The following is a 12,444-nucleotide window of genomic DNA, read 5'->3' as shown; positions in this document are numbered from 1 at the left end:
AAGTCTCTAGATTGAAACAATCCCCCAATGTCCAGCATGGTAAACAAAAACAGCCAGAGAAGGGCATGTCATTGCAATTTCAGAATTCTGGGGTTACAGGGAGCACCCCGAGGGCTTCGAGAAGTCAGGGGAAAACAGGCATATACAAAGGTCAAAAATAAGAATCACATCAAGCCTCTGAATAGTGACATCAGAAGCCAGAAGACAATGGGAGATGCCTTCAAACTTCTGAAAGAAAATTATTTTCTAGGCTGGGCACAGTGGCTCACACCTGCAATCCCAGCACTTTGGGAGGCCAAGGCGAGCAGGTCACTTGAAGTCAGGAGTTTGAGACCAGCCTGGCCAACATGGTAAAACCCCATCTCTACTAAAAATACAAAAAATTAGCCAGCCATGGTGGGAAACACCTGTAATCCCAGATACTCAGGAGGCTGAGACAGAAAAATCTCTTGAACCCAGGAGGAGGAGGTTGCAATGTGCCAAGATCACGCCACTGCACTCCAGCCTGCACAACAAAACAAGACTCCATCTCAAAAAAAAAAAAAAAGTAAATTATTTTCAATCTAGAATTCTATATCCAGTCAAACCACCAATCAAACAAAAGGACAGAATAAAGGCGTTTTCAGACGCGCACTTTCTCAAGGGAGTTTTTCCCTCTGTGCAACCTTTCCCAGGAAGCTAAACAAACAAAAGGATGAAGCAGGAAGGAGAAGACACAGGGTCAAGGGAACAGAGGATCCAGCACAGAGGGAGACAAAGGGGTTCCCAGGATGCAGGAAAAGGGAGGCCCCAGGATGGCGTCCGTGGAACCAGCAGGCGAGCGGCAGGCCAGACTGGAGTGCAGACAGGAAAGAAGTTTCTCGGGGGAAAAAGGAACTGACAGGTTTGACAACACTGAAATTATCTTTTTTTTTCCTTTCTTTTTTATTTTTTCAGAGACAGAGTCTTCTTTTGCCCAGGCTGGTGAGGTCACAGCTCAACACAGACTTGACCTCCCAGGCTCAAGCAATCCTCCAGCCTGAGCCTCCTGAGTAGCTGGGACTACAGGGGCGAGCCACCACACCCAGATAATTGTTAATTTTTTAGAGATGGGGGTCTCACTATGTTGCTTAGGCTACTCTGGAACTCCTGAGCTCAAGCGATCCACTCGTCTCAGCCTCCCAAAGCGCTGGGATTACAGGCATGGGCCACCATGCCCAGCCCACGCTGGAAATTACAATTGAGGCTGGGGATGTGTAGGAAAATGGAGCACAGAACACTAAGTAAGCAAGGGCAGGAGAGGGGGCCAGGATCTAGGCAAAAACAAAATCGTACAAGAAACAATGATATGACCTTGCCTGGATTAGACGTGAACACTATTTATGTGATGGTAACAGCATACAACCAAGCGCATGGATTGAGCAGGAAGACTGAGCCGCAGAGTGAAAGGCTGCTCCCAGGGAGTACACAAGCCGAATGTCCCTGAGCAGGGAAGGCCTAAACCCGGTGAATACAGAGGTAGCAGTACAGGAAAAGCAAGTCACTTGGAAATACGGGAGCAAACTCCAGTAGAAACAGCCCAGGCAGAGCCTTCTGAGAAAGGGGAGGGGCTGGGCCCCAGGGGAGAGGAGGGGCGGGACCTCTGTTTTATGATTTTAGCACTATTTAACCTTTTTTTTTTTAGCTATCTGCACATGCTAATTTAAGAAAATAGTTATTAAAACATAAAATAAAGAAATCTATACTGAGAAGCAGGTCCTCTTGTTGCTTCTTGCGTCCCAAGAATCCACCCTTGTCACTCCCAGCCACAGGCACCTACACACAGCCACGGGCACACTCACACTCGCACACGCTCGTCACAAACACCCACAAACAGCCCATAGTGACAGACAGGTACACACAGGTAATACATAAAATCCTCTGGCACTGGAGCTACCCCAGCGTCCACGACACATACGTCCATTCCCAGAAATGGACAAGTATTCTCAGATTCACCCCAAACACACCGAGGCCTCCAGGAGCCTCCGGAAACGCTGAGAGGAGAGCACTTCCTCCAGGCCTCTCCTCCTGCGCCAGCACCCCAGAACCGCCCTGGGCCAGGGCGGGGAGGTTGTCTCAGGAGCTGTACCCTAACTGCTTTCTCTACTCAGCCCCCTGCTGAGTGCCCAGCCCTTAGGCTAAGCAGCCATTAATCCTCTTGCGCCCCAGTCTATAGATGGGGCAGAAATGGGGTGGGGAAGGGCCCCATCTGGCAGCTGAGATGTGACTAACAATGCCACCGTCAGCTTTTTCTTCCCTGAGTCATGGGCAAGTCCAGGGTCAGGAACACCATGGCCAGGCTGTGCATCCTGGTACAAGCCATTTGATGTCTCTGTGCCCAGGAGGGAGTAGGCAGCTTATGAAACGCTGAGATGCTGTGATTTTATGACCCAGTCTGGGCCCTGCTTCCACCCCCACCCCTGGGAGTCTTTTCTCCACCCTGACCTCCAGGGCCAACCCCAAATGATACATGATTTGCAGGTAAGACAAGCGTCCCTCGGGCATCTTCTGAGACCTCCCCCACCCCTACTGCTCCCTCCCATTCCTCCGGCACTCACCATCACCCTGGTCCTGTTATCTGGCAGTGTGTCCATGGCCAGGGTGCCCCCACCCAGGTCCTGGCTCAGCTGGGTCCTGTCTGGCTCTGACGCTAGCCCAGGGCTCTCTCGGGCTCTCCGGTTCCAGCCCCGCACGGTCCCCTTGGCAGCCCATCCAGAGCCTGGGCCCTCATCGTGACCTGGGAGAAGGGGACAGAAACCTGAGTGCCAGCAGTCCAGAATGAAGATCGGGAGGGGAAACCAGCCCAGGAATCCCGCAAGGACCCCCACACTATGCCGTTGTCGACTTTGCAGACACTTGACCACCAGGACAGGAGACACCCAACAAGTAGTGAGTCAGGTGCCCAGATCCAGGCCAGGCACTTCACATATATCCTTTTAATCCTCACACCAGCTCTCCGCAGTACACAGGATGCTCTCCTGGTCAGGAGTTCAAGACCGGCCTGACCAACATGATGAAACCCCGTCTCTACTAAAAATACAAAAATTAGCTGGACGTGGTGGCACATACCTATAACCCCAGCTACTCGGGAGTCTGAGGCAGGAGAATCACTTGTACCCGGGAGGCAGAGGTTGCAGTGAGCTGAGATTGTGCCATTGCACTCCAGCCCAGGCAATAAGAATGAAACTCTGCCTCAAAAAAAAAAAAAAAGAGAGAGAGAGAGAGAGAGATGAGGTCTTGCTCTGTCACCCAGGCTGGAGGGTAGTGGTACGATCATTGCTCACCGCAGTCTCCAACTGCCGGGCTCATGTGATCCTCTCACCTCAGCCTCCTAAGTAGCTGGGACTATAGGCATGCACCACCAAGCCCAGCTAGTCTCTTTACTTTTTGTAAAGGCAGGGTCTCACTATGTTGTTCAGGGTGGTTGGTCTTGAATTTCTGGTCTCAAGCAATTTTCCCACCTTGGCTCTCAAAGTGCTGGGATTACAGATGTGAGCCACTGCACCCCCAGCCTATATGGATGATTTGACTACTATAAATATCTCATATAAATGGAATCATACTATATTTGTCTTTTGTGATTGGCTTATTTCACTTAGCATAATAAATTCAAGGCTCATTCATGTCTTAGCATAGGGCAGAATTTACTCCCTTTTGAAGACTGAACAATATTCTATTGTGTGGATAGACCTCAGTTTGCTTCCATTCATCTGTCAATGGACGCCTGTCTGGCTTCCACTTTAGCTATTGTGAACAACGCTGCTACAAACATGGGGGCACCAATGTCTCTTTGAGACCTGGCCTGCAGTTCTTTTCGGTATAAACCCAGAAGTGGAGTCGCTGGCTCATATGGTAATTCTAATTCTAATTTTTTGAGGAATCACTGTTTTCCAAGTAAAATGACTGGACCATTTTACATTCCCACCAACCATGCGCACGGGTTCTGATCTCTCCACATTCTTGCCAATGCTTATTATTTTCTGTTTTTTAGAGTAGCCATCCTAACGGGTGTGAGGTAGTATCTCACTGTTGTTTTTGTAAATTGGCACTTCCCTAATGACAAGTGATGCCAAGCATCTGTCCATGTGCTCGTGGGCCACTTGTATCTCTTCTTTGGAGAAACGTCTAGTTAAGTCTTTTGCTCGTTTTTAAATCGGGTTGTTGGTTGGACTGGATAATTCAGCTATGCGGGAATTGTTCAGTGCTCTGTAAGATGTTTAGCAGCAGCCTCGGCCTCTGCTCACTAAATGCCAACACAGCCACGCCCCTCCCCATCCCAGGTTGTGACAATGAAAAATGTCTCCAAACATTGCCAAATATCCCCAGGGAACAAAATTGCCCCTCCCTTGCCCCATTGAGAACCACTGTTTGACTCCTATCACTACCTGGACACTGTCTAGGATGGCAAACGGGTTTCATATCATATGCCGTCTCCAATCCATTCGTGATGGCCACAGGAACTCAATTGAGAATTCGAAGGCTCCTCTTCTGTTTAGCAGGAAGGACTGTCAAGATCAATTAGCAATGTCTGCCAGAGCACAGGATTGGAAAGTGACTAAACACAGGCCATTTTGCAGCCATTCCTAGGTTCCATGATCTCCTCTCCAGTTCCCTCTACCTTGCTAAATGAGTGCTTTTTTTTGAGACAGGGTCTCACTCTAGCACCCAGGCTGGAGTGCAGTGGCACAATCACAGCTCACTGTAGCCTCGACCTCTCAGACTCAAGCAATCCTCCCACCTCAGCCTTCCAAGTAGCTGGGACTACAGTTGCTTGCCACCACACCTGGCTAATTTTTTTTTTTTTTTTTTTTTTTTTGTAGAGGCTGAGTTTTGCCATGTTGCCCACACTGCCCTTGAACTCCTGGGCTCAAGCAGTCCTACCACCTTGGCCTCCCAAAGTGCTAGGATTATAAGCATAAGCCACTGCTCCAGGTCTGTGAAATTAGTTCTAAATGACACAAAACACTAGGCGCGGTGACTCATACCTGTAATCCCAGCACTTTGGGAGGCCGAGACGGGTGGATCACCTGAGGTCAGGAGTTCAAGACCAACCTGGCCAACATGGTGAAACCCCGTCTCTACTAAAAATACAAAAATTAGGTAGGCATGGTGGTGGGCACCTATAATCCCAGCTACTCGGGAGGCTGAGGCAGGAGAATTGCTTGAACCCAGGAGACAAAGATTGTAGTGATCTGAGATTGTGCCACTGCACTACAGCCTGGGCAAAAAAGCGAAATTTCATGTTGAAATAAATAAATAACACAAAAACCATCCTTTTCAATTTCAGAAACATTTATGCCCCCAAAAGGCTGGGCCTTATATTGTCATTCTAATGGTCACACCTGCTATGGGTGTATATATGAGATGTATGTATGTGTATATATATGGATGTGTATATGTACATATGAAAACCATCAGATAGGTAGATCTGATATTCCCCACCTTCGACCCTTATCCATTTCAGGCCCACCCTGTGTCGGATACCTGTTTCAACCTCTGCCTTCCCCACCCCACTCCCCGGAGCTCCTGGATGTGGCTGTCCCTCTCCTAGAGCACCTACCCATGCGACTATGGCCCATCTCCCTGGTCGACTTGAGCTCCCCCAGGATTCTCTCCACCTTCTTCAAATTTGCCATGCCCAGCACAGCAGGTGCTCCGTCACCGAAGAACTGAGGAGGAATGCTAAGGGTAGCTCCTGGGAGCTAGCAAGGACAGAGGTTGAGACCAGGCTTGGCCAGGCCCAGGCCTGGGGCTGAGGCCAGAGCTCTGCTGTGGGGCTTTGCTTTGTCATTAGACATTGTATCCAATTAAGTCATTCTTGGCTACTGGCGCCTACTGGACCCTTGCCGGCCCCCTCTCACTTCTCTGCCCCTAATAGCAACCAGATGCTGCTGGAGAGCGTGGGGAAGAGGACAGTCCTCAGACCCCTTCCCCAAGATGCCCACCAGTTACCCATAGATGGACCTGAGTCAGGGCTGGGAAGGCAGCCTGCCCACTGCCCAGGCCCAAGCCAGGGCTGTCTAGTCTCTCTTGGGTGCGGCCTACAGCTGTCTCTGGAGACAGAACTGTTTGTGCTGGGCTGGGCTGCCCAGCTCCCCAGGTCTTAAGCCACCCTGGGGCCTGGGCAGGAGCCAGAACAGGATAGAGCGGTAGTGAACGGGGGGAAGGGCTCAGAGAGGGGTCATCACAAACCTGGAGCTGAGACAGGAGGCCAGATGCTGGAGGCCTACAGCATGGGGAAGGACAGGGAGGGGCCCAGGTGGGGTGGCCAGGGAAGAGACACTGGGTTGACCTCTCCACCCAGTCTTGCCACTCACAAGCTGTGGGACCTTGGCCCCATCCGTTCTCCTCTCTAAGCCTAAGCTCCCTGGTGACTAAAATGGGTTTGATGATCATGCCCATTGTACAGGCTGCCATGAGCGTCAAGTGAGAAATATAAATGAGGTTTTATAGAGGGCTCAGGCCTGGGTCAGAGGCAGAGTCCAAGAAAGAGGGCAGGGTGAGGGATGGAGAGGGAGCTTGACCAGGACCCTGCCCTACCCTGGCCTAGACCTGAATCTTACTCTTCTAACCCATACCACATCTGTTTCCTGGCCACCCTTCCTCCCCTGTTGCCTGGGACAGGACGTCATCCCCACAACTCATGAAAGGAGCCAGCACAGCTGGTTGCTCACGTGTCTGTGCTGGGGCCCACGTGCCCATGCACACGCCCACAAAGACTCTCCCGAAAGCCTCAGCCTTCCCTGGGTGCGCTCACACATGGGTTGTACACCTACCCAACCCTCGGCCACTCCTCACCCCACCTGCCTTCCCCTGGAGAGCCTCATCTTCCCTGGACCTGTTCCACAGCAACACGTGTGAGAGCACGCATCTGCATGTGTTACCAAAGAGCTTCCAGAACACACACTGTTCATTCATGTATTCACTCACTCATGGCCCCAAGGAGTGTGCAGTCCAGTGGGATGTCATAATAATCACAGGAGAAATAAAAATGACAGCTAACTTTCAGAATGCTGCTCTGTGTTAGCACTATCCAACAGTTTTAAACACATTAATCCCTTCATCCCCACAATAACCCCATGAAACAGTTACTAGTTTTAAATCTATTTTACAAATGGAGAAACTGAGGCAGGCCAAGCACAGTGGCTCATGCCTGTAATCCCAGCACTTTGGGAGGCCGGGGCAGGTGGATCACGAGGTCAGGAGTTCAAGACCAGCCTGACCAACATGGTAAAACCCCATCTCTACTAAAAATACAAAAATTAGCCAGGTGTGGTGGCGCATGCCTGTAATCCCAGCTACTCAGGAGGCTGAGGCAGGAGAATCGCTTGAACCTGGGAGGCGGAGGTTGAGCCAAGATCACACCGTTGCGCTCCAGCCTGTGCAACAAGAACAAAACTTCATCTCAAAAAAAAAGAAAGAAACTGAGGCACAAAGACATTAAGGAACCTCCCAAGGTCACACAGCCAGTCCATGGCAGGATCTGAACTCAGGCAGACTGGCTCCACAGTCTGCTCAGAACCACAGAAAGTGCAGTAAAAAGTGACCGACAATCCCCGCTGTTTCCCAGGGTGCAGTGGCAGCCCCAGGGTGGGGCTGGTGTGTGGGCTGGGTTGTTGGAGGGCCCTGCTCCAGCTGCCACTGGGCCTGAACCTGGGAGCTTCCCTGGGAGACTATGTCCCCAACATGCAGGGTACAGCCCAGCGGTAGTGTCCCAGTCCCCTCAGCTGGTACTGGCCCCATTCCAGGGCAAGGGGCGATGGGGCTGACTTCAGGAAGCCAGGTTGTGAGGCCCCAGAGCCTGGGCCAAGACATCCTTATCTCAGCCCTGGGCCACCACCTGGTTCAGGTCACCACAGCCTCTATCCTGGGTCAGCCTCCACCCTTAATGCCCTAGAGCTAGTCTCCCCCACTGCAGCCAGGACAAGCCACTAGAGGGTGAATCTGATTCCATCTCTCTCCACTTCCAGCTCACCTGTCCCTGACGCATCCTGTCCCTTGGGCTGAGAAAAAGGGAGGACAAGAGAAGGGAGGGGAAGGGAGGGAAGGGGGAAGGTGAGCATCTTTAAATGCCCTGAGTGCCTGAGATACACAGAACTGAGAACACTCTTCCCCATGAAACTTCAATGCAATATCAGAGCAGTTAAAGAACACAGGTTTGGAATCAGACAAGCTAAAGACTGGACCCTGAATCTACCACCTACCGACTGTGATGTCAGACAAATTACATATACTCTCTAAGACTCAGTTTCCTCATCTGTGAGATGAGGCTAATCAAACATAAACTTGCTGGGTGGTTTTGACTCTTTAACAAAATAATATACACAGAGCACCCAGCAAAGTCCCCCTGCCTTCCCTGGGTTTCACATAAGGACTGAAACCGTCTTCACAGGGTTAATAAGAATTACATGCCAGCTTCTGGGCAGAAATATAGGTGTAATTCAGCATTAAGCAGGCCGCACTTTGGCCCACTCCCCTTTTTTTTGAGAGAGAGATTCTTGCTCTGTCACCCAGGCTGGAGCACAGTGGTGTGATCTCAGCTCACTGCTGCAACCTCCTCCTCCTAGGGTCAAGCAATTCTCCTGCCTCAGCCTCCTGAGCAGCTGGGACTACAGGCATGCACTACCATACCTGGTTAATTTTTGTATTTTTAGTAGAGACAGGGCTTCACCGTGTTGGCCAGGCTAGTCTCGAACTCCTGACCTCAAATGATCTGCCTGCCTCGGCCTCCCAAAATGCTGGAATTATAGGCGTGAGCCACTGCGCCCGGCCAGGTTTTATTTAAAAATTGTTTAAGGTCAGGTGCAGTGGCTCACGTCTGTAATCCCAGCACTTTGGGAAGCTGAGGTGGGAGGATCGCTTGAGCCCAGGAGTTCAAGACCAGACTGCACAACATAACAAGATCCCATCTCTATTACAATTTTTTAAAAGGCTGGATGTGGTGGCTCATGCCTGTAGTCCCAGCACCTTACAAGGACAAGCCAGGAGGATTACCTGAGCCTAGGAGTTTGAGACCAGCTTGGCAACATGGCAAAACCTCATCTCTTTTACAATTATTTTAAAAAATTAGCCAGGTGTGGTATACATGCCTGTAGTCCCAGCTACTCAGGAAGCAGAGGCAGGAGGATCACTTGAGCCCAGGAGGTTGAGGCAGCAGTGAGCTACGGCCACACCACTACGCTCCGGCCTGAACAACAGAGCGAGACCGGCTAAAAAAAAAAAGAGTTAAGATATTTCAGATCCTGAATTCCAGCAGCAGAAGGGCCAATTCAAAGACCCCCAGAGAGGGACCGATTCACCATGAGAATGCAGTTTCTTTATTTCCAAATGCACTCTTCAACCAATTAACAATTCCCACACCGGGGTTACCCCACCCCAAACCCCATAAAACCCCTAGCCCCAAATGCTGCCCCATCATGAGGAAACTTTCTCCGCTGCACCCTCGGTGTGTCAACTTGCACCTCAGGCAACACACCTGTGAGGGTCACAGGACCAGCTTTCGGAGGGGCCAGCGAAGGCTCCGGACCCTAAATTGAAATCCTGCCTCCAAGTTACAAAGCCCCTAACCATACCCTCTCCCCTTCCTCTGGCAGGCCAGGACCCACTGAGGACCCTCACCTGGGGAGAGGGAGGAAGCAAAAGGAAGTGCAGGGAGGTACCACCAGGTAGCAGAAGGGAAGAGGGAGGGAGGGAAGGGAAGCAAGAGCAGGGAGGTGGAGGGAAGGGACGGAGGACGAGCTCAGCTCAGTGTGTGTCCCTTGAGGGGAGAGTCTGGGGTCTGTGACCACCTCTGACTCACTCGCTCAGTCACTCATTCATTCATTCATTCATTCAGTACATTTTTACTGAGTCCCAGGCACTGTGCTGAGTGCTGGGGGGACACAAGCCCTGTGTCCAGGAAGTCTAGTCTTTTTCAGGGAGACATTTACAAAATCAATCATGTGGTAAGGACTAAGAAAATCAGACAGAGGAAAGGGTTAGGATTGTTGCTACTCTACACAGAGCCATGGGGTGGGCCTCTCTGAAGAGGGTCCCCTTGAGCTGATTAAGACCTGAATGAGGAGAAGCCAGTCACCTGTCGATCGGAGGGGTGGCAGCTGGAGTGGGTTAAAGGGTGGGTCTGGGGAGAGCTAGAGAAGATGCGTGGGGTGAGGGAGGGGCTGCCTGACCACCATAAGTCCACATTTTAGTCTCAGGTTATTGGAGACCTAGAGACAATCTGGTCCAACCTTCCCTCCTTTTTTTAAAAAAAGATGATGGAACCTCACTTCTGCCTTTGCTATGTGGCATGATCACAGCTCACTGTAGCCTCCAGGTCCTCAGCTCAAGTGACCCTCCTGCCTCAGCCTTCTGAGTAGCTGGCACTACAGGCACGCGCCACCATTCCCAGCTAATTTTTAATTTTGTTTGTTGGACGGAGTCTTGCTCTGTCGCCCAGGCTGGAGTGCAATGGCACGATCTCAGGTCATCGCAACCTCCACCTCTCAGGTTCCAGCGGTTCTGCTGCCTCAGCCTCCTGAGTAGCTGAGATTACAGGCACGTGTCACTACTCCCGGCTAATTTTGTAATTTTAGTAGAGATGGGGTTTTATCATGTTAGCCAGGCTGGTCTCAAACCACTGACCTCAGGTGATCCACCTGCCTCGGCCTCCCAAAGTGCTGGGATTACAGGCATGAGCCACCACGCCCAACCCAAATTATTCATAGAAATGGGGTCTGTTTTTCCCAGGCTGGTCTCAAATCCCTGGTCTAAAGTTATCCTCCCACCTCAGCCTCCCAAAGTGTTAGGGTCACAAGCATGAGCCTGGCGCAAGCCCTCATTTTGTAGATGGGGAGACCTTCCTCAGAGAAAGGAGGAAGCTGTCAGGGTGACCAGTGGTTGGTACCGAGCCTGGCCTCCTGCAGGACTCCCAGGCCAGGATGCCAACTCTAGCTGCCTCTTGTTTGTCTATTGGTCGCTCCTCTGGTTCCATGTAACCAGACTTTCAGTCCCCCCGGCCCCGCTGTGCACCCCAAGGCCATCTTCCTGTCTGTCAGCCTGGTCTCCCCTGCTGACTCTATCTCTGAGCCACCCATCTCTCTGCTGCTGCTGTTCTAATGATAGATGAGGTTTCAAGGTTCTACCAAACAAGCCTGTCCATCAGGAGCAAGGGGAGATCTCAGCTACTTCCCAAGGGCCCCCACCAGCTCAGTGAACCCAGAGCCTTGGGGCTGGATGCCAGCATCCCTTCAGGTCCTGCTCCCGGCTGCCCTTCCACTGGTAACAAGGACTCTACCACCCATCAGGTCAGGCTGTCCCGCCTTAGCAACTCTCCCCCAGAATGTCCTCCTCCTACATCTAGCCCCCCCCCAGACACCCCCTTCCTCCTTATAGGACCTCCTGCCCGTGAAGTCCAGCCTGGCCTGTGAAAAGGGCACTGGACTGGGAGTCAACAGCTGCTGCCTCTGGCTTCTTACAGATTCCTTAAATCTAACCTCAATCCCTCCTGCTACAGAGAAAGTGCCTTTCTCCTGGCTCAATCTCTGTCAACACCAAGAAGACAGGGTGTCTTCTACTTAGAGAAGTTATTCAAGTCTCTGCCTGCCCGACTCTTCCTGGTCTCCCCAACTGTCTCCTACCCCAACCTGACTCTGAAGGGGCAGCCCTCAGCCAGGCCGGGGGCTGGCCACAATCTCCCAGCCCATCCTTGTTACCTCCTAATTCCCCTTCCCCAGCCCTCTCCAGGGTTCACCCAACCCAGCCAAAGGATCAGATCCTTCCCTCATAAACTCTGTTACACCCGGAGTTCAGAAGATCACAGCAGGCTGGGGATTCAAAGGAGCCCAGAAATTATTAATAACATATCCCACTCTGTCCTGTTTGCAGTGATTTTCTTGAAAGTATCAGTTACCCATGTAGATCCTAGCAAATATGAAAAGGAAAGGCAATTAGAAAAGATCCTTTATTATTCCACAAACACGAGTCAAAGATTTTGCCAACAGCCTCACTTTATAAATGCAAAAAAATAGGTCCAGAGAGGGAAAGCAACTTGCCCAAAGTCACACAGCAAGTGAGATGGCGGGACTAGAAGCCACATCTCTGGCCACCCTCTGTGTGGTCTCCCTGAAAACTGGTGGTTCTCACCAGCAGCCTCTCGACATATCAGATCCACTGCCCTCTGCCCACACCTCCCACCCTGTCAGCACCCTTCCCCTCCCACCCCCACATCCTCTTCTCAACAGGGACCCAGGCTTATCTCAGCTACATGCTGGGATCATTGAAGTCAAGAACTGCCACTGCCACTGTGCCTGGTGCCAGCACACCCCTGAGACAGCAGGTCAACCACAGTACTCACCTCAACAGCCCCTCCCTCACCCCACCCGAGGGGCACCCGTGTCAGTATGGCACAGGTCTCTATCTTCTTTTTTTTTTTTTTTTTTTTTTTTT

At 51.4% G+C, this 12,444-nt stretch overlaps 1 protein-coding gene across 1 annotated transcript in view; it reads right to left on the bottom strand.

Moving 5' to 3' along the window:
• Window positions 1-12,444, bottom strand: part of PLXDC1 (plexin domain containing 1) — a 76,968-nt gene that overhangs the window by 62,939 nt on the left and 1,585 nt on the right. Inside the window, 1 exon segment of the mRNA XM_032279254.1 lies at window positions 2,577-2,755. Coding sequence (XP_032135145.1) covers window positions 2,577-2,755 — 179 coding nt within the window.

The sequence above is a fragment of the Sapajus apella genome, unplaced genomic scaffold (assembly GCF_009761245.1).
Source record: "Sapajus apella isolate SASKATOON/1434 unplaced genomic scaffold, GSC_monkey_1.0 scaffold12, whole genome shotgun sequence".
NCBI lineage: Eukaryota > Metazoa > Chordata > Mammalia > Primates > Cebidae > Sapajus > Sapajus apella.
The sequence above is the reverse complement of the archived record's forward strand: the minus strand, read 5'-3'. Positions and strand labels throughout refer to the sequence as shown.